Raw genomic sequence first — 27,755 nt, 5'->3', positions numbered from 1 at the left:
GATTCAATAAAATAGTGTTGCACTATTTCAAGTGTTGGTAACCTGTGTGCATTCCACAGATCCAGAGCGCCCAACATAACATGATACCAGGAGTTGAGGGATATTAGCACTTCTTAGACATACCTGTGAGTGATCTGCCTTCCACCAGCATTCCATCATCCTGCAACATGGACAACATCTGCCCACCGCCACCGCTCCGCATTGCCGGCAATCTGGGGGCCAACTGGAAGATATTCAAACAGCGCTTCCAGCTCTTCCTTGAGGCCACAGACAAGGAAGACGCCTCGGATACCAGGAAGATTGCTCTCCTCCTATGCACGGCCGGGGACCATGCTATCCACAATTTCAATTCTCTCACCTTTGCGGATGATGAAGATAAAACAAAGTTCAAGACGGTCCTCCTCAAGTTTGACACTCACTGCAGTGTAGAGGTGAATTAAAGTTTCGAGCGCGACGTGTCCCATCAGCGTTTGCAGGGTAAGGACGAACCTTTCCAATCCTTTCTTATGCACCTCCGCATCCTTGCGCAGTCTTGCAGCTACGGGCCCACCTCCGACTCCATGATACTCGACCAGATCGTTTTTGGTGTTCAGTCGGACCCTCTACGCCAGCAGCTCCTCAAAGTAAAGCAGCTCACCCTAGCGACCGCCATTGAGACCTGTGTCCTACACGAAAACGCCACGAGTTGGTATTCCCAGATCCAAGCGGCTGAAACGGTGCGGCAAGGTCCCCACGAGGCGGAATGGGTCCAAGCAATTGAGCATCTCCAGGGCCTCAGCCTGGATGAGGGTGGCCATTTTGCGCGCTTTTCGCGGACTCCCGCGCTTGTGCGCACCAAACGAGGGGACGGCGACGTCGAAGAACATAATGCGCAGGCGCGCACCACGCACGACCACACTGCGCATGTGCGGTGGCACAGCGAACGTGCTGAAGCTACGACGTGCGGCAACTGTGGCTCCGCCCATTTAAAACGGCAATGCCCTGCCAAATCTCGACAATGCCTAAGATGTGGCAGACTTAGCCACTATGCTGCCTTCTGCCGAGCAGCTCAGCCTGCCAATTCATATCGTTTCAGTCAGCCTCGCAGGAATGTACGGGCAATTTAACCCACGGTCACCGAGTCCGATGTGGACCTTCCACACAGCAGTGACACCGAGGACCCGAAGGCGCCTTTTCGAGTCGGCATTGTGACAAAAAACAGGCTGTCCCCGAAGCAAAGACACCAGCCGCTGTCGGTATACAGCATCGATCCAGACGATGAGTGGTGTGCCACCTTGACGGTCAACAGGTCCCAAATACGATTCCGCCTGGACACTGGTGCCTCCGCCAATCTCATTGCGTGGTCTGACTTCCACAAAGACTTCGTGTCAATCCAGCCATCCTTCCATCAGCCTGCCAGCTATTGGATTACAATGGCAATGCCATTGCTGCCAGTGGCTCGTGCCAACTTGAAGTGACTCACAGGTCACGCAAAGCCATCCTTCCTTTTGAAATCCTGGGCTCCTCGTAAGCCTCCCTGCTTGACACGCAGGCATGCAAGCTGTTGAACCTAGTTCAGAGAGTTCACTCTCTCTCTCCTGATGACACGTCTGCCTTTCAGGACACTGACTGCAGGGCATAACTCAACGCCATCATTGACCAGCACCACGACGTCTTCGAAGGCATGGGCATGCTCCCATGTAACTACAAGATCTTATTGAAACCGAATGCCACGTCTGTGGTGCACGCACCTCGCAGGGTCCCAGCACCCCTCAAGGACCGCCTCAAGCAGCAGCTGCAGGACCTCCAGGACCAAGGAGTGATTTCCAGAGTCATGGAACCGACCGACTGGGACAGTTCCATGGTATGTGTAAAGAAGCCTTCCGGCGAATTGAGAATTTGCAATGATCCCAAGGATCTAAATCGCAATATCATGAGGGAGCATTATCCAATTCCCAAGCGCGAAGAGATCACATGTGAGATGGCTCGCGCCAAGCTCTTCACCAAACTCGACGCCTCAAAAGGATTCTGGCAAATCCAGCTTGACAAATCCAGCAGGAAACTGTGTACATTTAATACCCCCTTTGGCAGATATTGTTACAACAGGATGCCATTTGGGATCATATCTGCTTCAGAAGTGTTCCATAGTATTATGGAACAAATGATGGAAGGCATTGAAGGTGTTCGCATCTATGTCGACGACATAATCATTTGGTCCACCACCCTGCAGGAGCATGTCAGTCACCTCCAGCGCGTGTTCAAACGCATACGTGAGCAGGGCCTACGCCTCAACAGGGCCAAATGCTCTTTTGGTCAGACGGAACTAAAGTTCCTCGGGGACCACATCTCCCAGTTGGGTGTGCGGCCGGATGCGGACAAGGTGGCTGCTATCACAGCCATGAAAACAAGCCTCCCTGCTTGACACGCAGGCATGCAAGCTGTTGAACCTAGTTCAGAGAGTTCACTCTCTCTCTCCTGATGACACGTCTGCCTTTCAGGACACTGACTGCAGGGCATAACTCAACGCCATCATCGACCAGCACCACGACGTCAAGCCAGAGTACAAGAAGGCGGTCCTCCGATTGTTGGGCATGGTCAACTTTTTAGGGAAGTTCATCCCTAACCTCGCCTCTCATACCACGGCTCTCAGGAACCTGGTCAGGAAGACGACAGACTTCCAATGGCTCCCTGCCCACGAGCGCGAATGGAGAGAACTCAAAGCCAAACTCACCACGGCCCCGGTCTTAGCTTTCTTTGATCCAGCAAAAGAGGCCAAAATTTCGACCGATGCCAGCCAATCCGGCATTGGGGCAGTGCTCCTGCAACGCGATGAGGCCTCATCATGGGCCCCCGTTGCATAGGCGCCGCGCACCATGACCCCCACGGAACAGCGCTACGTGCAGATAGAAAAAGAGTGCCTGGGCCTTCTGACCGGTGTGGTTAAATTTCACGATTATGTGTACGGACTTCCTCAATTCACCGTCGAGACCGGCCATCGCCCGCTGGTCAATATAATACAGACGTCTCGCCTCCAGCGTATTCTTCTCAAGCTCCGGCGATATGACTTCCAGCTGGTATACACCCCAGGCAAAGACCTCATCATTGCTGATGCTCTCTCCAGGGCAGTCAACACTCCATGTGACCCAGCGGGATTTGTCTGCCAGGATGACACCCATGTGGCCTTTGTGGCCGCCAATCTACTTGCCATGGATGAACACATCGTCCAAATTCTCCGCGAGACGGCGGCTGACCCTTTGCTACAGCGTGTCATGCGCCACCTAACAGATGGGTGGCTCAAGGACCAAAGCCCTCAGTTCTGTAATGTCAGAGATGATCTGGCGGTAGTAGACGGGGTTCTTCTGAAACTGGACCACATTGTCATCCCGCATAGCATGCACCAGCTCATCCTGGAACAGCTACACGAGGGCCATCTTGGCGTGGAAAAGTGCCGCCGACGGGCCTGAGAGGCAGTGTACTGGCCCGGCATTAATGTAGACATAGCCAACACAGTGCTCGACTGCCCCACTTGTCAGCGCTTCCAGCCGGCCCAACCACGTGAGGCCCTGCAGCCCCATGAGTTGGTCACATCACCTTGGACCAAGGTGGGCATCGACCTGTTCCACACGCTGGTTAGAGACTATGTCCAGATCGTGGAATACTTCTCAAATTACCCGGAGGTGACACGGTTGCACGATATCACATTGTCTGCAGTTATCCGTGCCTGTAAGGACACCTTTGCTCGGCATCCACTCACGGTTATGTCAGACAATGGCCCCTGCTTCGCAAGCCAGGAATAGTCCAACTTTGCCAGGCGGTACAGTTTTGCACATGTGACATCCAGTCCCCTGTACCCCCAATCCAACGGCAAAGCAGAGAAGGGCGTCCACATAGTCAAACGGCTCCTCTGCAAGGCTGCCGTGCTGGGTCCGATTTCTACCTCACCTTGCTGGCCTATCGCTCGGCCCCACTGTCCACTGGCCTGTCACCAGCCCAATTGCTTATGGGTCGTACCCTGAGGACGACGGTGCCATCCATTCAAGTCCCAGACCTCGACCACGTTCCGGTCCTTCAACGAATGCAACAGTCTCATGCACAGCACAAGGCGGCTCATGACTCCCGTGCAGCTGATCTCCCTGCTCTGGCTCCAGATGACAATGTCCGCATCCATCTTCCGGATGGTGGCTGGTCTGCAACCGCTGTTGTCCTTCGGCAGGTGGCCCCCCGCTTGTTCCTAGTTCGTCTACCGGATGGCTCCATTCTGCGCCGCAATCAACTTTGTCTCGTTCCACGCTCACTACATGATCCTCCACTGTCGCCTTGCCCTCCTGCTGACCCTGCCATGGACTAGGCAGAGATCCCGGTCACTCTGCATCCTCCTCACTCTGACGCAGTCCAGCCTGCTCCTCAGCCGGTGGCTCCCGACCCACCCTTGAGGCGATCGATCAAAATTCGTCGCCCACCTCAGAGACTTAATTTGTGAACTTTGTGGACTTATAGACTTTCTGAATAGTTCTGTTCTTCCGTTTGATCGTTTACATGGTTTGTATATAGTGTTCATCTCATTATTCTTGTTGCACACTGTTTTTCTGCACCAGGCACCTTCCCATGTAAATAGCTTAGTTCTCATGTACATAGTCCTGTAAATATATCTTTCGCACACACGTAGTCAGGGACATTCTCATCATACACTATTTATTGCCACACATATACATTCTTTTATACAAGGGGGGGATGTCATAATATACACCAGTATATCATGGTGCAGACACACACTGATGGACACACAGTGGGACCAATCAACACACACAACACTGCAGCCAATCACCAGTGAGGGCACACGCACTATAAAGACAGGCGGCATCAGAGTTCCCGGGCATTCAAGCTGCAGCTAGCTAGTAGGACAGAGCTCTCAGCCTGCAGCACAGGCATTCACCATGTGCTGAGTGCATCGACTGGTTAGGACAAAGCAAAGGTCTTTAGTTGAAGCTAGTATCGTGTTAACCCACAGTGAGCGTATGTTAAACAGTTAATGATTCAATAATATAGTGTTGCACTATTTCAAGTGTTGGTGACCTGTATGTGTTCCACGGATCCAGAGCGCCCAACACAACACTGTGGACCTATACACCTAGATCTCTCTGACTTTCAATACCTTGAGGTTTCTACCATTCACTGTATATTCCCTACCTGCATTAGACCTTCCAAAATGCATTACCTCACATTTGTCCAGATTAAACGCCATCTGCCATCTCTCCGCCCAAGTCTCCAAACAATCTAAATCCTGCTGTATCCTCTGTCAGTCCTCATCGCTATCTGCAATTCCACCAACCTTTGTGTCGTCTGCAAACTTACTAATCAGACCAGTTACATTATCCTCCAAATCATTTATATATACTACAAACAGCAAAGGTCCCAGCACTGATCCCTGTGGAACACCACTGGTCACAGCCCTCCAATTAGAAAAGCACCCTTCCATTGTTACTCTCTGCCTTCTATGACCTAGCCAGTTCTGTATCCACCTTGCCAACTCACCCCTGATCCTGTGTGACTTCACCTTTTGTACCAGTCTACCATGAGGGACCTTGTCAAAGGCCTTACTGAAGTCCATATAGACAACATCCACTGCCCTACCTGCATCAATCATCTTTGTGACACCTTCGAAAAACTCTATCAAGTTAGTGAGACACGACCTCCCCTTCACAAAACCATGCTGCCTCTCACTAATACATCCACTTGCTTCCAAATGGGAGTAGATCCTGTCTCGAAGAATTCTCTCCAGTAATTTCCCTACCACTGACGTAAGGCTCACCGGCCTGTAGTTCCCTGGATTATCCTTGCTACCCTTCTTAAACAAAGGAACAACATTGGCTATTCTCCAGTCCTCTGGGACATCACCTGAAGACAGTGAGGATCCAAAGATTTCTGTCAAGGCCTCAGTAATTTCCTCTCTCGCCTCCTGCAGTATTCTGGGATAGATCCCATCAGGTCCTGGGGACTTATCTACCTTAATATTTTTCAAGACGCCCAACACCTTGTCTTTTTGGATCTCAATGTGACCCAGGCTATCTACACACCCTACTCCAGACTCAACATCCACCAATTCCTTCTCTTTGGTGAATACTGATGCAAAGTATTCATTTAGTACCTCACCCATTACCTCTGGCTCCACACATAGATTCCCTTGCCTATCCTTCAGTGGGCCAACCCTTTCCCTGGCTCCTCTCTTGCTTTTTATGTACGTGTAAAAAGCCTTGGGATTTTCCTTAACCCTATTTGCCAATGACTTTTCGTGACCCCTTCTAGCCCTCCTGACTCCTTGCTTAAGTTCCTTCCTACTTTTCTTATGTTCCACACAGGCTTCGTCTGTTTCCAACCTTCTAGCCCTGACAAATGCCTTCTTTTTCTTTTTGACGAGGCCTACAATATCTCTCGTTATCCAAGGTTCCCGAAATTTGCCGTATTTATCCTTCTTCCTCACAGGAACATGCCAGTCCTGAATTCCTTTCAACTGACACTTGAAAGCCTCCCACATGTCAAATGTTGATTTACCCTCAAACATCCGTCCCCAATCTAGGTTCTTCAGCTCCCGCCTAATATTGCTATAATTAGCCTTCCCCCAATTTAGCACATTCACCCTCGGACCACTCTTATCCTTGTCCACCAGCACTTTAAAACATACTGAATTGTGGTCACTGTTCCCGAAATGCTCCCCTACTGAAACTTCTACCACCTGGCCAGGCTCATTCCCCAATACCAGGTCCAGTACAGCCCCTTCCCTCGTTGGACTGTCTACATATTGTTTTAAGAAGCCCTCCTGGATGCTCCTTACAAACTCTGCCCCGTCTAAGCCCCTGGCACTAAGTGAGTCTCAGTTAGTATTGGGGATGTTGAAGTCTCCCATCACAACAGCCCTGTTGTTTTTACTCTGTTCCAAAATCTGTTTCCTATCTGCTCCTCTATCTCCCGCTGGCTGTTGGGAGGCCTGTAGTAAACCCCCAAAATTGTGACTGTACCCTTCTTAATCCTGATCTCTACCCATATGGCCTCACTGCCCTCTGAGGTGTCCTCCCGCAGTACAGCTGTGATTTTCTCCCTAACCAGTAGCGCAACTCCGCCACCCCTTTTACATCCCCCTCTATCCCGCCTGAAACATCTAAATCCTGGAACGCTTAGCTGCCAATCCTGTCCTTCCCTCAACCAGGTCTCTGTAATGGCAACAACATTAGAGTTCCAAGTACTAATCCAAGTTCTAAGTTCATCTGCCTTACCTGTAATACTTCTTGCATTAAAACATATACACTTCAGGCCACCAGACCCGCTGTGTTCAGCAACTTCTCCCTGTCTGCTCTCCCTCAGAGCCACACTGGCCCTATTCCCTCGTTCTCCCTCAATGCTTTTCACCTTTATTCACTGCCCAGCAAGATGTTAACTAGAGTACCTTTAAATGGGAAGTTAGTCGGCAAAGATCTTCCGGTCTCCTGTCTGCACTCTCTCAAGATGTGCTAATAGGCTCCTTCAGAAATCCTGGTGCAATTAATCCAGGGGTATTGCCTGGGAACTTCCAATGGGCAATTCCTCTGCTCCTGAGGACCCTCTGAAGAAGTCTCAGATTCTGACTTAGAGTTGGGGAATTTCTGATGATTCTGATTTACACTGACGTGAATAGTTACCTAGGCAATGTTAGACTGAAAAATCATTGCCGAACTCCTGGGTAACTATTCAACTGACGCCCACCCCCCCATAACTCCCCCCAACCCCCCTGTTTCACCCCAACCCAACTTCACTACCCGACCCAGCTGCCACCCTACCCAACTGCCACCATATCTAGTCCCCTAACCAGCTCCACCCTACCTCCTTACTCACTTACCTAACCCACCCTATCCACTTACATATCTGCGCATTCACCCATTCACTGACCTACGCACACATTCACTCATACATTTTAACACGTTGAGAAGCTTTGGGACATTTCAACTCTTACTTACCAGAATATGGCAGCTAGTAAAAGGGGCATGGCTTTTGTACAATTTCTCTCCACTTCTCGGTCTGAGGTTTCCTTCACTGAATAGGATCTGCAGGATCTTCCATCAGAAGATTGGCGAGAAAATAATTGGAGGAGGTAAGTAGATCGTTTTTTTTGTCTGATCAGGTTCCCACATGATCGGAAAATTTGGGCCTATGAATCTTCACAGAGAAGATGTTTATGCTGTGGAACTCTCGACACAAGCCATGGAAGTAAAGGCAATATATCCTTTTGAAAGGGAATTTGATTGTTCATTGATAAAGAGAAAGATTAAAAAGTATGGGAGCGTGAAATTAGGCTATTGATAATGCAGGGAAAAATATTGGCATTTACTTATTGGGCCAAATGGCCATTAATATTCCATGGCTGTATAAATATCAAGACTGCATAGCAAGGAAGGCACAATCAGACCTGTTTTTTCGACACATATACAATTTGTTACATTATAGACACTACACAATTTAGTAAATCTCCTAAAAGAAAAAAAAGACTGAATAGAATCACCTTCCCTCAAATATCAATAAGCAAAATTCTAGATTTTCTTTCTAACTTCATGGCCTATGTCTTTCAACATTTTGTTGGGGCGCAGTGGCACCGTGGTTAGCACTGGTGCCTCACAGCGCCAGAGACCCGGGTTCGATTCCCACTCAGGTGAATGTCTGTGTGGAGTTTGCACGCTCTCGACGTGTCTGCATGGGTTTCCTCCGGGTGCTCCGGTTTCCTCCCAAACTTTCATAGAATTTCATAGAATTTACAGTGCAGAAGGAGGCCATTCGGCCCATCTGGTCTGCACCGGCTCTTGGAAAGAGCACCCTACCCAAGGTCAACACCTCGACCCTATCCCCATAATCCAGTAACCCCAACCAACACTAAGGGCAATTTTGGACACTAAGGGCAATTTATCATGGCCAATCCACCTAACCTGCACATCTTTGGACTGTGGGAGGAAACCGGAGCACCCGGAGGAAACCCACGCAGACACGGGGAGGATGTGCAGACTCCGCACAGACAGTGACCCAAGCCGGAACCGAACATGGGACCCTGGAGCTGTGAAGCAATTGTGCTATCCACAATGCTACCGTGCTGCCCTTATGTGGGTTAAGTGGATTGTGTCATGTGAGAGTACCTTTAAGAAATGGGTGTTTAAGGAATGTACCTTTAAGAAATTGGTGTTTATCAGTGATGTCAGAGTGTGGGTAGAGCTGGGCTGTCTGTCAGCTTTTTACATTCATTTTAGGCTGTTTGTTGCAGGCTGTGTTTTAGTTTCGTTTTTCAGTGTTGGAGCTGAGGCCAGACAGAGCAGGTGTACTGTTGATCTCTCTGCCATGAAAAGACTATCTCTTGATCATTTGTTGAATTCAGAATTATAAATGTTTTCAGTCGTGACTTTAACCTGATGTGCTTCTGATAAAGGTTTTGTTCTTTAAGTCGTATGGATGTTAAAAGGAAAGCTTCAAGGATTACTTAGTGTTGTAGTCTTTGGGGGTTGTATTTGAATTAATGGTTGCTAAGATGTTCACTGTATGTTTTCAAAAGGCTAACTTGAGTTCATAGAATAAACATTGTTTTGCTTTAAAAATTACTTTTCCTTTTCTGTTTTACCACACCTGTAGAGTGGGCCGTGTGCTCCCCATACCACAATCTATTAAAAGTTATGGGCCAGGTGAACTCCATGATACACTTTGGGGTTCTGTAAACCCTGGCCCATAACAAATTGGGGGCTCGTCCGGGATAAAAGTCTATCTATTGGATTGGCTTAGCGAATTTAAAGACAGTGAGGGGTGAGCATATTGTGGTTGCTTTTCAGGTGTGGTATTTTAGTTTAAGTGGGGAGTGTGTTGTGGACAATGGCGCTTTCAGAGGCTCTGAAGTTTTTGAGGGTGGAGACAATCTCACGCAGTACCTTACAGACAGAGACTAAAAGCAGACTGTTAGATTTGGCAAAAACATTGCAGTTAACATTACCTGACAAAATGCGAAAAGATGAAGTAATTATGGTGGTGGCTAAGCATTTAAAGTTGTCTGAGATACCGTCTGACTCATTAGAAATGGCAAAGATCCAGTTGCAGATTAAGCAACTTGAACATGAAAAAGAATTAAAGCAGCTTGAATATGCAATGAGAGAAAAAGTAAGAGAAAGGGAGATACAGATCGGGGAAAATGAAAAGGAGAGAGAAGAAAGAAACAAAGAAAGAATAGCCCTAGCAGAACAAAAAGAAAGAGATAGAGAGGAAAGGGAAAAAGAGAGAGAGTTTGAACTTCAGAAAATGGCTATGAAACATAACAGTCAGTTAAAATTGGCAGACGTAAAGGGAAACGTACAGATGGAGGATAGTGATGAGGATAGTGAAAATGAGCGTCATAGTCGAAGGCTTGGTGGGGATCTATTTAAATATGTCCAAGCATTGCCAAAGTTTGATGAGAAGGAGGTGGAAGCCTTTTTCATTTCATTTGAGAAGATAGCTAAACAAATGAAATGGCCACAGGACATGTGGGTATTACTGATTCAAACAAAGCTAGTAGGCAGGGCTAGTGAAGTGTTTGCATCACTACCGGAGGAGGTATATGAGATGTATGAGGAGGTGAAAAAATCCATCTTAGGTGCTTATGATCTAGTGCCTGAAGCCTATAGACAAAGGTTTAGAAATTTAGGGAAAGAATTTGGTCAAACATACATGGAGTTTGAAAGGCTCAAACAGAGTAATTTTGATAGGTGGATAAGGGCTTTGAAAATAGACCAAACATATGAAGCTCTCAGAGAAATTATACTTTTGGAGGAGTTTAAAAATTCAATTCCTGATGTAGTGAGAACTCGTGTGGAAGAGCAGATGGTTAAAACTGCGAGATTAGCAGCAGAAATGGCAAATTATTATGAATTACTTCATAAATCAAAGCTTGGTTTCCGACATCAGTTTCAGCCTGTGAGGGATAGGAACTGGGGACATGAGAAATACTCAAGTGGTAAAAGTAAAGATGATATGATAGGAGATAATGAGAGTGTACCTCAGACAAAAAAAGAAATCCAGGAGGGTGGAAAAGAAATGAACAGTTTCAAATGTTTTCACTGGAATAAACTAGACCATGTAAAGTCACAGTGTTGGTGGTTGAAGAAACGCACTGGTAAGGCTGATGTGGTAAAACAGGTTAAGACAGTGGGGTTTGTGAAAGTGGTAAAGGAAAGCCCAAGGGAAGCGAAGGAGGTGCAAAAGATTGTACAGCCTGATCAAGAGATGATTGATAAGAAGGTGCCAGATCTCTTTAAAGAATTTACTTGTGTGGGTATCAGGAGGAGCAGGTAAAGAAGTCACAATTTTAAGAGATACGGGAGCTAGTCAATCTTTAATGGTAAGAGGTGAGGAGTTATGTAGAAAAGGTGGTAATATATGGAATTCAGGGTGAGAGGAGTAGTGTTCAATTATATAAGATTAGGTTGGAAAGTCCAGTGAAGAGTGGTGAAGTGGTAGTAGGAGTAATAGAGAAACTATATTGTCCAGGAATACAGTTTATCTTGGGCAATGATATAACTGGATCACAGGTGGGAGTGATGCCTCCCGTGGTGGATAAGCCAGTGAAAAATCCGACAACTGAAGCGTTGAGGGACGAATATCCTGGGATTTTTCCGGATTGTGTAGTAACAAGGTCGCCAAGTCACAGGTTAAGACAAGAGGAGAAACCAAAGAGTAAAGATGAAGTTGAAGTGCAAATATCAGAAACGATTTTTTATTTGATGGCTGAAAACGAACAAGAACAGGTGGAGGATGAGGCGGATATTTTTAGTTCAGGAAAATTGGCGGAGTTACAATAAAATGATGTAGAAATAAAACGGATATATCAGAAAGCATACACGGAAGAGGAATCTGCGTGTATACCAGAGTGTTATTACCGTAAAAGTGATGTCTTGATGAGACAATGGAAACCTTTACATATGCAGGCGGATGAAAAGTGGGCAGAAGTTCATCAAGTAGTATTGCCGGTAGAGTATAGAAAGGAGGTATTGCGAGTTGCACATGAGGTACCAGTGGGAGGTCATTTGGGAATAAGGAAAACTCAAGCTAAAATCCAAAAACATTTTTATTGGCCTGGACTACATAAAGATGTAGTTAAATTTTGTCAATCATGCCACACATGTCAAGTGATAGGGACACCTCAAGCAGTGATAAAAACAGTGCCCTTAATACCCATTCCAGCATTTGAGAAACCTTTTACAAGGGTCGTAATTGATTGCGTAAGACCGCTTCCTAAAACAAAAAGTGGGAATCAACATCTTTTGACGATAACGGATGTGTCTTCTAGGTTTCCAGAGGCCATTCCAGTACATAATATTACAGCGAATAAGATTGTGGAGGAGTTACTTAAATTCTTTTCTAGATATGGACTACCCACAGAAATACAATCGGATCAAGGATCAAGTTTTACCTCAAGGTTATTCAAAGAAGTTATGGATAGCTTAGGAATAAAACAATTTAAATCAACTGCTTACCATCCAGAATCGCAGGGAGCATTCGAAAGGTGGCATCAGAAATTAAAGACAATGTTGAGGGCTTAGTGTCGATTATCCAGAGGATTGGGATAAAGGAATTCCATTCGTACTGTTTGCAATTAGGGATGCACCTAATCAATCAACCAAATTCAGTCCTTTTGAACTAATTTTTGGTCATGAGGTAAGAGGACCACTTAAATTGATTAAGGAAAAATTGGTGAGTGAGAAATCGGAAATTACATTATTGGATTACGTGTCAAATTTTAGGGAACGATTAAATAGAGCAGGTGAATTGGCTAGACAGCATTTAAAAGTTGCACAAAATATGATGAAACGGGTAGCGGACAAGGAATCCAAAGTTTGTAGTTTTGCCAGCGGAGATAAAGTTTTAGTATTGTTACCAGTGGCAGGTGAACCTTTAAAAGCAAGGTATTGTGGACCTTATCAGATTGAAAGGAAATTAAGTGAGGTGAATTATGTGGTTAAAACACCAGATAGAAGGAAGACTCACCGAATGTGTCATGTGAATATGCTTAAAAGCTACTTTGAAAGGGAAGGAGAGAAAAAGGAGGAGGTTTTAATGATTCTAACTCAAAGTGACGAACCAAATCCAGATGACTGTGAATTCGACATACCTCAAATTAAATTGGAAAACGAGGATATTCTTAAAAATTGGGATAAATTGTTGAGTTACCTTCCAGAGGAAAAACAAACTGACCTGAAAGGGTTACTGATATCACGTGGGCGGGTTTGTGGACATAAATTGGGAAGTACTAAAATGGCTATACATGATGTAGATGTGGGAAATGCTGTTCCAATCAAACACCATCCATATAGACCTAACCCTTTAAAATTGGCACAGGTTAACAAAGAGATTGAGAGTATGCTTAAAAATTGCATAATTGAAGTGGGTTGCAGCCAATGGAGCTCACCGATAGTGATGGTACCAAAACCAGATGGTACCCAACGGTTGTGTGTGAACTATAGAAAGGTTAATGCAGTTTCAAGAACGGACTCTTATCCTATCCCAACGTTTGGAGGATTGCATTGAGAAACTGGGACAATCAACTTTTATTTCCAAACTGGATTTACTTAAAGGTTACTGGCAGGTACCTTTATCCGAAAGGGCGAAGGAGATTTCAGCTTTTGTGACTCCAGATGGTGTATACCAATTCAAAGTTACGCCATTTGGCATGAAAAACGCCCCAGCCACATTTCAACGGTTAACTAACAAAACCGTTTCAGGATTATCCAATTGTGCGGTATACATCGACGATCTGGTAATTTTCAGCCAGACATGGAAAGAACATTTAAAACATCTAATGGAGTTATTCGATCAACTTCAGGAGGCAGGTTTGGTGATAAACCTACCCAAAAGTGAATTTGGAAAGGTCCAAGTCACTTTCCTTGAGGAGTTTCCGATGCCCTCAAGACGAAGGGAAATGATGCGATTTCTTGGCATGAGTGGATCTGATCGAACATTTGTGCAAATGTTTTGTAGCGTGATTGCTCCACTGATGGACTTGCTGAAGAAACGTCGAAAATTTCAGTGGACAGCGGACTTTTAACAGGCATTTGACGGCCTGAAAGCTGTGATAACCAATGCTCCTGTGTTGGAGAATTACAAGGGATTCTGCGATCAGATTAAACTAAAGTATCTGACTTTAAAGAGAAATGCCGAGGCGTAGAGAAATGGATGGATCGTGCAGAGACCTTCTTGTTCAAAGAGACTGTCAATCGAGAAGGATTTCAGTTGGAGGAAGAAGAACAAAGATGGACTATATTATTGTACCTGTTTGCGTGTGTTGGTTTTTTTTTAAACAAAAAAGTATATTTACTGTGTGCATTTCTTAAAGGATAGTGAAAAGGTGATAAATGAAACCATCTTGAAGTTGATGGGGTTTTTTTTCTTGGCGGGAGATGTCATGTGAGAGCACCTTTAAGAAATGGGTGTTTCAGAAATGTACCTTTCAGAAATGGGTGTTTATCAGTGATGTCAGAGTGTTGTTGGAGCTGGATGTATGTCAGATTTTTACTTTCGTTTTAGGCTGTTTGCTGCAGGGCGTGTTTTAATTTTGTTTTCTGTGTTGGAGCTGAAGCCAGACAGAGCAGGTGTACTGTTGATCTCTCTGCCATGAAAAGACAATCTCTTGATCATTCGGTGAATTCAGAATTATAAATGTTTTCAGTAGTGACTTTAACCTGATGTGCTTCTATTAAAGGTTTTGTTTTTAAGTCGTTTGGATGTTAAAAGGAAAGCTTAAAGGATTACTTAGTGTTGTAGTCTTTGGGGGTTGTATTTGAATTGATGGTTGCAAAGATGTTTACTGTATGTTTTCAAATGGTTAACTTGAGTTCATACAATAAACATTGTTTTGCTTTAAAAAATACTTTTCCATTTCTGCTGTGCCACACCTGTAGAGTGGGCCGTGTGCTCCCCATACCATGATCTATTAAAAGTTGTGGGTCAGGTGAACTCCATGATACACCTTGGGGTTCTCTAAACCCTGGCCCATAACAATTGGCCATGCTAAATTGCCCCTTGGTAGGGGATAGGGTGGGGGATTGGGCCTCGGTAAGGTGCTCTTTCGGAGGGTCAGTGCAGACTTGGGCTGAATGGCCTTCTTCTGCACTATAGGGAATCTATGGTACAGTAGCTCAGGAATCATTGTGCTCTACAGAATATTTGATCATGTCTCTTGACAATAATCCTGAGCCTTCTATTCAAAACTGAAAGCAGGTCGATCTGAGTAACTGTGAAAAATATTTCCCATTGGCCATACCCTGTCTGCCTATTCTGTCATTTATGAGTAATCACTGTCAATATATCGTTTTTCAAGCAGTTTTAGAAAATTAATAAAGGGTAAGTCAGATTTGTTTAAGTGTCGGGCAACACCGTGGGAAAGACAATAATAAAGTACAATAATAGTCTAATAAAATCAAAACTTACTTTCAATGCAAAGCCCTTGACAACTTTCCACAATAGGAGATAGTTACTGAAAACCAAAATAGACAGGTAGATAATGAGGGAGGAAGGGGATTTAAAAATAGATTTGAGCTTATTTATGCCCCTTATACTTACCTAGCTTGCTCAAGTGACGCACATTACATAATGATTCATGACAGGATGATGTTCCATTATCAATCCATTTACCAAGGAAGCCTGGTTGGTGATGAAATAGGAACAGGACGATGAAAGCCTTTGATCTGTGCTACACATTTTCTCTTGAATTGATGTCACTCTGGGCCTACATTTGGTGTGAAAATCATAGCAGAACTAAAACTGTAAACTCTAGTTAAACCTGATGCTCAACAACAGCATTTTCTTTGTTCATCGGAACCGAGCATCACTGGCAAGAGTGGCATTTGTTGCCCATCCCTAATTGCCCTCGAGAAGCTTCAATAGAGAATGGCAATTGGGAAAGAAAAGCATGTGAACTTCGTAGCATATCAGTTAATCCCTAAACAAACTTCAACTCATAATCCTTATTAATACAGGAAAGCTTCCTTCAATTTGCTATCTAAATTAGTTTTGCTACAAGCAAAACAGACCCTCAGTTTATAAAAAATTAAATTAAATGTATATCAATAATGCAACAATTCTCTCAGGCATTTTGTCAGATCAGAGCAAAACAAATGCACATTGTTACAGTTGACTGGCATTAGAACAAATCTAGATTTTCTGCCAGATAAATCCAATGAGAACTACAAAGTCAGTCGAGTATTAAAGTATTTATACAATCAAAGCCTTTGTGCACATGAGCAGAAGTCTGCTAGGTTCCAGCTTATTGGATCAATATAACATTATGAAGGGCTGAAACTTTGAGTAAGACATTGAAATTAGTATGGTGGGATGAGTTAAATATGGAACAGCATTTGGCCATTTAGCTGCATACCTGTACTATCTTCATAAACTACAGTGATCGTCTTCCACTTGTAGTATTGCACCAGGTCCAAGATGGCTCTACTGATAGATGTATATTCTGGATAGAGGTTAATGAAGAATGATTCCTTCTGATCCACTATGCGATGTTTCCAACGGGTCTGGATGTGTGGAACTTCCATTGCATTAGAGATAGACTGCACTGCACTTATTGAAGAACTGTGAGAAGGTCCAAATACAGCTGCTACTCCAAGTGTAAGCTGATCGCAAGCTAGTGGGTTTTAAAGAAACAGTTTAGTTTCATTATACATCTGACACAGAGCCCTTCAAACTGAAGGTAAAGCTTCTTCAAAATATAATTTCAAAAATTAATAATTTGGCATATGCAGTACTCACCCCGCCTGGAAGCTTCAAAGCTGTCGTAAAGATTAATTCTTTGTACATCATATGTCAGTGTAGTATTAGGCATTAATGTCCTATTTCTGTTTATATTAGTGATTGCAAATTTGAAGGCCATCTCTTCGATGCTGATAGGCTCATTTTCAGTAGTTTCAAAAATACCGCCTAAAAGAAGCAGAAACAAATTGTTCAATATTGCTTTTGCAGATTTTTTGAGGCAAAAGCAATGTTCACATTTCGCAGGTTTCTTGCAAAACACAATATTTTATACATTCTCATCATTACATTTTCAATCATTCATTATTTTAGCTATGACAGATAAAAGCAAAATTTGCATCCTAAAATAAACGCATCTTGCATTTGATCGTTTTTGAAATGTATTTCGATAGAAAGTGTTTAAAACAATTATGCTGCTATATAGAAAAATACAGCACAGAACAGGCCCTTCGGCCCACGATACTGTGCCGAACCTTTGTCCGAGATTAATCATAGATTATCATAGAATTTACAGTGCAGAAGGAGGCCACCTGGCCCATCGAGTCTGCACCGGCTCCTGGAAAGAGCACCCTACCCAAGGTCAACACCTCCACCCTATCCCCACAACCCAGCAACTCCACCTAGCACGAAGGGCAATTTTGGGCACTAAGGGCAATTTATCATGGCCAATCCACCTAACCTGCACATCTTTGGACTGTGGGAGGAAACCGGAGCACGCAGAGGAAACCCACGCACACACGGGGAGGACGTGCAGACTCCGCACAGACAGTGACCCAAGCCGGAATCAAACCTGGGACCCTGGAGCTGTGAAGCAATTGTGCTATCCACAATGCTACCGTGCTGCCCTTAAGAATAACTTAATCTATACTATATCATTCTACCATAATCCATGTACCTATCCAATAGCTGCTTGAAGGTCCCTAATGTTTCCGACTCAACTACTTCCATAGGCAGTGCATTCCATGCCCCCACTACTCTCTGGGTAAAGAACCTACCTCTGACAGCCCCCCTATATCTTCCACCATTCACCTTAAATTTATGTCCCCTTGTAATGGTTTGTTCCACCCGGGGGAAAAGTCTCTGACTGTCTACTCTATCTATTCCCCTGGTCATCTTATAAACCTCTATCAAGTCGCCCCTCATCCTTCTCCGTTCTAATGAGAAAAGGCCTAGCACCCTCAACCTTTCCTCGTAAGACCTACTCTCCATTCCAGGCAACATCCTGGTAAATCTCCTTTGCACCTTTTCCAAAGCTTCCACATCCTTCCTAAAATGAGGCGACCAGAACTGTACACAGTACTCCAAATGTGGCCTAACCAAAGTTTTGTACAGCTGCATCATCACCTCGCGGCTCTTAAATTCAATCCCTCTGTTAATGAACGCTCGCACACCATAGGCCTTCTTCACAGCTCTATCCACTTGAGTGGCAACTTTCAAAGATGTATGAACATAGACCCCAAGATCTCTCTGCTCCTCCACATTGCTAAGAACTCTACCTTTAACCCTGTATTCTGCATTCATATTTGTCTTTCCAAAATGGACAACCTTACACTTTTCAGGGTTAAACTCCATCTGCCACTTCTTAGCTCAGCTCTGCATCCTATCTATGTCTCTTTTGCAGCCCTCCTCACTATCCACAACTCCACCAATCTTCGTATCGTCTGCAAATTTACTGACCCACCCTTCAACTCCCTCATCCAAGTCATTAATGAAAATCACAAACAGCAGAGGACCCAGAACTGATCCCTGCGGTATGCCACTGGGCTCCAGGCTGAATATTTGCCATCCACCACCACTCTCTGACTTCGATCGGTTAGCCAGTTCGTTATCCAACTGGCCAAATTTCCCACTATCCCATGCCTCCTTACTTTCTGCATAAGCCTACCATGGGGAACCTTATCAAATGCCTTACTAAAATCCATGTACACTACATCCACTGCTTTACCTTCATCCACATGCTTGGTCACCTCCTCAAATAATTCAATAAGACTTGTAAGGCAAGACCTACCCCTCACAAATCCGTGCTGACTATCCCTAATCAAGCAGTGTCTTTCCAGATGCTCAGAAATCCTATCCTTCAGTACCCTTTCCATTACTTTGCCTACCACCGAAGTAAGACTAACTGGCCTGTAATTCCCAGGGTTATCCCTAGTCCCTTTTTTGAACAGCGGCACGACATTCGCCACTCTCCAATCCCCTGGTACCACCCCTGTTGTCAGTGAGGACGAAAAGATCATTGCCAACGGCTCTGCAATTTCATCTCTTGCTTCCCATAGAATCCTTGGATATATCCCATCAGGCCCGGGGGACTTGTCTATCCTCAAGTTTTTCAAAATGCCCAACACATCTTCCTTCCTAACAAGTATTTCCTCGAGCTTACCAGCTTATTTCACACTGTTCTCTCCAACAATATGGCCCCTCTCACTTGTAAATACAGAAGAAAAGTACTCGTTCAAGACCTCTCCTATCTCTTCAGACTCAATACACAATCTCCCGCTACTGTCCTTGATCGGACCTACCCTCGCTCTAGTCATTCTCATGTTTCTCACATATGTGTAAAAAGGCCTTGGGGTTTTCCTTGATCCTACCCGCCAAAGATTGTTCATGCCCTCTCTTAGCTCTCCTAATCCCTTTCTTCAGTTCTCTCCTGGCTGTCTTGTATCCCTCCAGCGCCCTGTATGAACCTTGTTTCCTCAGCCTTACATAAGTCTCCTTCTTCCTCTTAACAAGACATTCCATCTCTCTTGTCAACCATGGTTCCCTCACCCGACCATCTCTTCCCTGCCTGACAGGGACATACATATCAAGGATACGTAGTACCTGTTCCTTGAACAAGTTCCACATTTCACTTGTCTCCTTCCCTGACAGCCCATGTTCCCAACTTATGCACTTCAATTCTTGTCTGACAACATCGTATTTACCCTTCCCCTAATTATAAACCTTGCCCTGTTGCACGCACCTATCCCTCTCCATTACTAAAGTGAAAGTCACAGAATTGTGGTCACTATCTCCAAAATGCACCCCCACTAACAAATCTATCACTTGCCCTGGTTCATTACCAAGTACCAAATCCAATATGGCCTCCCCTCTGGATAATCTACATACTGTGTTAGAAAAGCTTCCTGGACACACTGCACAAACACCACCCCATCCAAACTATTTGATCTAAAGACTTTCCACTCAATGTTTGGGAAGTTGAAGTCACCCATGACTACTACCCTGTGACTTCTGCACCTTTCCAAAATCTGTTTCCCAATCTGTTCCTCCACATCTCTGCTACTATTGGGGGGCCTATAGAAAACTCCTAACAAGGTGACTGCTCCTTTCCTATTTCTGACTTCAACCCATACTACCTCAGTAGGCAGATACTCCTTGAACTGCCTTTCTGCAGCTGTTATACTATCTCTAATTAACAATGCCACCCCCCCACCTCTTTTACCACCCTCCCTAATCTTATTGAAACATCTATAACCAGGGACCTCCAACAACCATTTCTGTCCCTCTTCTATCCAAGTTTCCGTGATGGCCACCACATCGTAGTCCCAAGTACCGATCCATGCCTTAAGTTCACCCACCTTATTCCTGATGCTTCTTGCGTTGAAGTATACACACTTCAACCCATCTCCGTGCCTGCAAGTACTCTCCTTTGTCAGTGTTCCCTTCCCCACTGCCGCATTACGCGCTTTGGCGTCCTGAATATCGGCTAGCTTAGTTGCTGGACTACAAATCCGGTTCCCATTTCCCTGCCGAATTAGTTTAAACCCTCCCGAAGAGTACTAGAAAACCTCCCTCCCAGGATATTGGTGCCCCTCTGGTTCAGATGCAACCCATCCTGCTTGTACAGGTCCCACCTTCTCCAGAATGCGCTCCAATTATCCAAATACCTGAAGCCCTCCCTCCTACACCATTCCTGCAGCCACGTGTTGAACTGCACTTTCTCCCTATTCCTAGCCTCGCTATCACGTAGCACCGGCAACAAACCAGAGATGACAACTCTGTCTGTCCTGGCTTTTAACTTCCAGCCTAACTCCCTAAACTTGTTTATTACCTCCACACCCCTTTTCCTACCTATGTCGTTGGTACCAATGTGCACCAGGACTTCTGGCTACTCCCCCTCCCCCTTAAGGATCCTGAAAACACGATCCGAGTCATCCCTGGCTCTGGCACCCAGGAGGCAACATACCTTCTGGGAGTCTCGCTCGCGACCACAGAATCGCCTATCTATTACCCTAGCCATTGAATCTCTTACAACTATTGCTTTTCTATTCTCCCCCCTTCCCTTCTGAGCCCCAGAGCCAGACTCAGTGCCAGAGACCTGGCCGCTAGGGCCTTCCCCCGGTAGGTCATCCCCCCCAACAGCATCCAAAATGGTATACTTGTTTTGAAGGGGAACGGCCACGAGGGATCCCTGCACTGTCTGCCTGTTTGTTTTCTTTCGGCTGACTGTAACCCAGCTACTCTTGTCCTGTACCTTGGGCATGGTTACCTCCCTGTAACTCCTCTCTATCACCCCCTCTGTCTCCCGGATGATCCGAAGTTCATTCAGCTCCAGCTCTAGTTCCCGAACACGGTCTCTGAGGAGCTGGAGTTGGGTGCACTTCCCGCAGGTATAGTCAGCGGGGACACCGGTGGTATCCCTCACCACCCACATCCTACAGGAGGAGCATACAACTGGCCTAGCCTCCATCCCCTCTTACCTTACAGAATATAACTGCCCTGTGGACCAACTGGACCTCGGCCCTCCGACTCTGCTCCCAGTCAGCTGCACTCTCTGTAAACCCCTGGCTCCCTTCTCGCTCTTTGTGGAAATGTAGGAAACAAAATGAAAGGAGCATCGTACTCCCTCCTCACCTAACTCCCTCAGTCACCAAACTCTCACTATAGCACTCAAATGCACTGTAGCGCACAAAGACTCCCGAGAGACGAATAGAGGTGAAGTCGATGAGGCTTTATTAAGCGTGACTTGTTCCCCGCAGTTCAGCAAAGACTGGCCTGCGGGGGAGAACTCCTGGTTCTTATACTCCGCCTTCAGAGCGGAGCTAGAGATCAACAGCCAACCAGGACCCGGGATCTGTCAGCCAATGACATCACGGCTTCACAGTCCCACATGACCCCCAATGCATACTACCACATGCACCAAATTCAGCACTCCCTCAGTCACCAAACTCTCACTATAGCACTCAAATGCACCAAATTCAGCACTCAGTGCAAATGTTCCTTTTGCTAAGATGTACAGCAGCTAAACTTCAAACCTGCAGGCAGTCTGGCAGTTCACTATTAGAGATACACAGCTGGATATTTTGTCTCCCAATGGTGTAAATTGAGCTGTGAAACACTGAATTTAGTTATTTTGAGGAAGAGCTATTTTCTTGTGCTTCTTGACCCCACGCCATTTTCGTGCGGCCTTTCAGGATGGCTTGGAAATTATATTTCCACTCACACACTATTTTCATGTGCTGGTCTGGGTTTTGTAAGCCCGAAAAGAAAACACACCTCCGTGGGGAGTCCGTGTCCACTGGGGTAAACCTGCTGAGCTGACGGGAGCATTCTGGAAGGTAAGTGTAAAATGCTTTGACACCTTCAAGTTTCATTATTAGATGCTGTATTGTAATGTATATGTATTTTGAAAGCAGTGATTCATTGTAGCTGTTCTGCAATGGTAAGTTGACACTTACCCTTTGCCCACCATTGCATAATTATTGTCATGCATTACAGTACTTTTCCAATTGTCAAAAGTGGTGTATTGCATTAAAAAATGGAAAAGCGTACAACCTATCAGCCTCTCCTGTTTTGCTTTGTGCTGTGATTTGAATTGACTGACAGCTCTGGCAGTTAAAAAAAAACTTGTTTTGAAATTTGAAAAAAATCTCTGCAACTGCTCTCCTCCATTAATTGAGAGTCACTCTGCTTTGAAATGGAAATAGGACATCATTCTGTTCAGCCAGTCTCAAGAAGTGTAGCTGGAAGCTTTTGTTATGAAAGCTATAGCCACAAATACTTGGCTGAGGTTTAGAAGCGAATAATGGTTTCAGCTAAGCAGATCTTCTATTGATCCAAGAATGGTGGAAATAACAGAATGTGCCTTTGATGTTATTCCTTGTTTGTTAACAAACTTCATAGATAATTAAAGGGTTACAATTTTTTGCACCGAAGAGGTTTTTTTCCCTGGAATCAATGATAGTGTGTGTTTGAGTTCACGGTTTTATTAGTTTGCTCGGGTTTTTTTTTGCAGTGACTTCTAAATAATTCCCATTTCAATTGATTGGGTCCTGAGGACTGTACATAATGCATACTGGATGAGTGGATATGGAGGATGCAGGCATGGAGGTGGCATTGGGCATCTGAAGGAGCAGAAGGGTGCTTGGGAGATGAGGGGGTGAGCGGGCATGGAGGTGGAATGGACATACTGAGGTGGCATAGGATGACAGGGGTGATATGAAAGGGTCTGGGGTGGCATGGGATGAGGGAGGTGAGGGGGTAATGGGAATGAGGGACTGAGGTTTGTGGGGCTTTTAAATTAGATTGGGAACTGGGCTGCTATGTTGAGAATCGAGGCGAGCCTCCTAACCAGCCCACCTCCACACACACACTCCTTATGCACACTATTACGGCTTTCAACATGCACTGCAAAGGTAACCCCTGTGTGAAAAGACAAAAATCTTACATAAAGTCACACATGGGTCGATGTACATTTCAGAAGGTGGAAAAGTGCGCAATTTGGGTTTTCCTACCATATGAAAATAGAGTCAAAATAATGAATTAAAACAAAATTGGGACTTTTGAAGAGTGTTCTGCTCTTTATCTTGTAAAAGTAGCTTTCGTAAACAGAAAGTATGGTTGCAGTTGCTTGGGCAATTAGGGATGGGCAATAAATGCTGGGAGGCCAGCAATGCCCACAGCCCGTGAACAAGTTTGTTAAAAAGTCTTTATTTGCCACTTTTAAAGAATGAATACTGTTAACTACATCCATTTAAAGATGAAATATCACAACTAGATATGGTTTTTTTTGCTTTTTATTTCTGATTTTGATAAAAAATTAGAAAATCTTCTGTGACATTCTAATAGGTAATTCAGGACTGGGAAGACAACATCTGATGTTTATAGTGGTTGTGTGGCAACCTACTGTAATACTGCAAATGTATCGATATTATGAGTGGAACTTTCTGGTCACACCCGCCCCAATACCGGAAATTCCTGCCTGAGGTCAACAGACCTTTAGACAGTCCGTCAAATTTGCCATCCCGCCGCAACGATTATTGTGGTAGGCGGGACCAGAAAAGGTACCCCTGTGGGCACAGTAATAAAATATTAAAGTATTGCTACTGTAAGGGTTGTTGTGTTGGGTGTTCTGATGCACAAATGATCCAACATGGCTGTAGATTGTACAACTCTGTTTTATTGTCTAAACAACGGTAACAACTAACTGCTGGCTTGGGTACGTGTTTCACCAGCTAACCTGTGGACCCAGCCCTATCACTATCTTAGTGAGGCACTCAGCACATGGTCTATGTCTGAGTGGCACGCTGTGAGCTCTGTGCTCTGAGCTACCTCCTGGTAGAATGAGCGGGAACTGTGGTGTTCCCTGTTTTATAGTGCGTGTGCTCTCACTGGTGTTTGGCTGCGATGTTATGTGTGTGCTGGTTGGTCCAACTGCCTGTCCATCAGTGTATGTGTGATTGCACCATGATATGCTGATGTGGATATCATGACAAGGGTCTTTCCTGTTTGTTCCTGTTTATTCCCTTGTTTCCCCTTTCTTTTATTTCTGTTGTTACATTTTTGATCCATGGATGTTTAATGGACCTGTGACCATAAAGCAAAGCAGCCTGTAAGCAGCCTTTAATTCAAACAGGAAGATCCATAAGGCTGTTTGTTTTAGACTGACATCAGTGATGACCCGGATTGATTGATGTGGCCAGTGGCCAGTCAAGTGGCCCAAAAGACTCTGTTCTGCCTGGTAACAGGTGGTAATTGGATTTTATCCCTCTGGAATGTTTCTGGGAGACACGAGGTTCCATTTTAGTTTCACTTTTGGTTCTGCAGTCTGGATGGAGGATTCCAACTATTTCTTTCCCAAATGATCCAGCTAAACTCTCTCCATAAGGCCACTATGAGGACTCTCTCCCCAGTAGGTCTGGGTACTACAAAGCCTTGAGGTCAAACCACAGGCTGAAGTAAAGGTTTGATATTAGATAAAGTGTCTCAAGAAAGAAAGAGGCCTGGAAATAAACCACAAACTAAAAGCAGAGTCTGATGTGAAGCCAGGACCCTCTCCTGGAAAAGCTGTGAGTAGGTTATTGCTAGCTGCAAGGAAGATCATCATGGCCTGTAAACCAGAGTCTTTACACCACGCTCATACTGTGAAGAAAATGCACTGAAGTACTCATCATCTGAAGCAAGCACTCTTATCTTTTGACCGTAGTCCTTATTATTTTAACCTCTTTCCACTCCTCTGTGTTTGTCTGTGTTGTGTGTGCGGGTAGAGGGTAGGGCAGTTAAAGGGCATGTATTAGCTTGGCATTAAGCAGCTCTATTCACTGCATATTTTATATTTGTTGTAACAGTACTTAAACCTCTGTGCCTAACTGATATATTTGTAATACCATTAACCTATTACAAAACATATCTCTGGTGCAAATAACTTTGTATTTCCCTCCACAAGCCTCTTATTTTCGGTTTATGCCCAGTTAAATATTATTTATTTAAATTGGCAACATTACAATGTTCTATCAACCTTGTGCATATGGGTAGTGTGGTCAGAGAAGTATTATATAAACTTGTTACCTTAGGTGGTATCACCCCGAACATTACATGACAATCAATCAATTTATCTTAAGTCTATTTCTTATGAAATTTGTGTGTAATTCTAACTTTGGCAATTGCGTGACACTGCAGAAATCCTTTGCTTGATGAATAGCAGGTATATTAGATATAGGTGAGTAAAAGCCAGTTTATTTCAGAGACAAATGCAAATTAGGAACACAAAATGAGACTTCGACCTGTACAAATTGGAAAGAAGATGAAAGTTTGCCTCAAGTGGATATTCCTGCAGTGATGGATTACCAAGGGGATCACCTGTCTGATGACCATCATTTGTAGTCAAGTGATTGAGCAGTGGATAGTCACATGTGGAAATATCTCTGATATTTCTGTAGCTGATGACCTACAGGTAGTTTGGGGAACAGATTCACATGACTGTCCCTTAGCTGCAGAAGATAAAATAAATGTGAACCGATGGACACACAAGAAACATTAATCATAAGGGTTGCGAACTCTGACTGAAAGTTGTTAATAATCGGATGATTTCCTGACTGCAATTGCCCTGTAAAACAACCTTTTCTCCCCCCATCTCCAATATTTCCTTCATAATAAGTTAAACACTTTTTACATGCGATATGTTTTTCCTCGCCTGAGTGGCTTGCAGTTGTATCCAGTAGATTATTTCCAAACACTTGGAGATTCCAGGACAATCCTGACCATTTGACAAACCTAGATGGAATGGGTGACGTAGTGTTCCTTCATTTATGATAAAGATCTGGGCCAGAAATCTCCAGCCGTTGGGATTCTTTTTTCCCTGATGGTAGCGCACCCCCACTCATGGGTTTCCTGGCAGCGTAGTGTGATTCCAATGGGAAATCCCAGTAACGGGAAGAGAGAATCCCGCCGCCAGTGAACGGCACGCTGCCGGGAAACACACGGCTGGGGGAATGGAGAATCTTTTGCTCCACTCATGGGAAATTATTTCAGAGACAGGATCCATAACATACTCTCAACACTTCTTCCTCTCTTGCCAAGGGAAAAACAATCTTGTGCCCTTCACATAATGGTTAAAAAAAATCAGGATAGGATAACACTGAACCTACAACCCCTTGTAAACTAAACAGAATTATTAGGACAACAGACTTTCATTCAACTATCTCTTAAGGTTGGGAATTATTACATTAGGAACGTAAATTGAAAAATCACTCCTTGTTACACTGATCACAAATTACGGATCGAAACCAGAGACCCACACCCAAATTTTCACACCTCCATCCCTCACTGAACTAATCATTGCTTCCAGCTGAGGAACAGAAACTCAGAGTAAAAATTCAATTATTGTCGTGCATGACACCACACTGTCCCAAACGCTACTAAAGGATTTAGTCAGGCATGAATTTCCCCCATTGGTTTCCTGTCCTGACATTGAACAGAACAACAAAATCGGCTACGAGCACTGACCACCCTCCCCACACACAGAAATAGCACAAACACATCTCCAGTCCACAGTGGATTTGTCCCACCCTTGCCCCTCATTGAAGGATAGCATGCTGCTCCACACACTTGCTATCTTTTTTCCAAATGCAAGTAAGGAAGCTCTATCCTGCACAAATCTCATTACAAATATTAAACCATCGTGTCCCCTCCCCCCTCCTCTTCCACACTCCACAACAACTGCACTTGTAACATTTTGATCTCCTCGTCTAAGGAAGGATATGCTTGCCTTGAAGGAAGTGCGGTGAGGTTCACTAGATTGGTTCCTGTGATGAGGCGCTGAGAAAACTGGGCCAATACGCTGGAGTTTAGAAGAATGAGAGGTGATCTCATTGAAACATAGAAGATTCTGAAGGGACTTCAGGATGGGCAGCACGGTAGCACAGTGGTTAGATTCACAGCTCCAGGGTCCCATGTTTGATTCCCGTCTTGGGTCACTGTCTGTGTGGAGTCTGCGCCTTCTCCCCGTATCTGCGTGGGTTTCCTCCGGGTGCTCTGGTTTTCTCCCACAGTCCAAAGATGTGCAGGTTAGGTGGATTGGCCATGCTCAATTGCCCCTTAGTGTCCAAAGGTTAGGTTGGGTTACGGAGATAGGGTGGAGGTGTGGGCTTAAGTAGGGTGCTCTTTCCAAGAGCCAGTGCAGACTCGATGGGCCAAATGGCCTCCTTCTGCATGGTAAATTCTATGATCTATGACTTGTCATGTTAGATATTGAGAGATTGTTTCACCTGTCAGGAGAA

General features: G+C 44.8%; 1 protein-coding gene across 1 annotated transcript in view; it reads right to left on the bottom strand.

The window, feature by feature from the left end:
• LOC140428037 (glutamate receptor ionotropic, kainate 1-like) overlaps positions 1 to 27,755 on the bottom strand; it is a 547,961-nt gene that overhangs the window by 236,141 nt on the left and 284,065 nt on the right. The window contains exons 2-3 of the mRNA XM_072514019.1: positions 16,762 to 16,929; positions 16,379 to 16,636 (exon numbers count right to left, since the gene is read on the bottom strand). Coding sequence (XP_072370120.1) covers positions 16,379 to 16,636; positions 16,762 to 16,929 — 426 coding nt within the window. The remainder of the gene's footprint in view (positions 1 to 16,378; positions 16,637 to 16,761; positions 16,930 to 27,755) is intronic.

This window comes from Scyliorhinus torazame, chromosome 8, assembly GCF_047496885.1.
Source record: "Scyliorhinus torazame isolate Kashiwa2021f chromosome 8, sScyTor2.1, whole genome shotgun sequence".
In the NCBI taxonomy this organism is placed as follows: Eukaryota; Metazoa; Chordata; class Chondrichthyes; order Carcharhiniformes; family Scyliorhinidae; genus Scyliorhinus; species Scyliorhinus torazame.
This window is presented reverse-complemented; position numbering and strand designations above follow the sequence as displayed.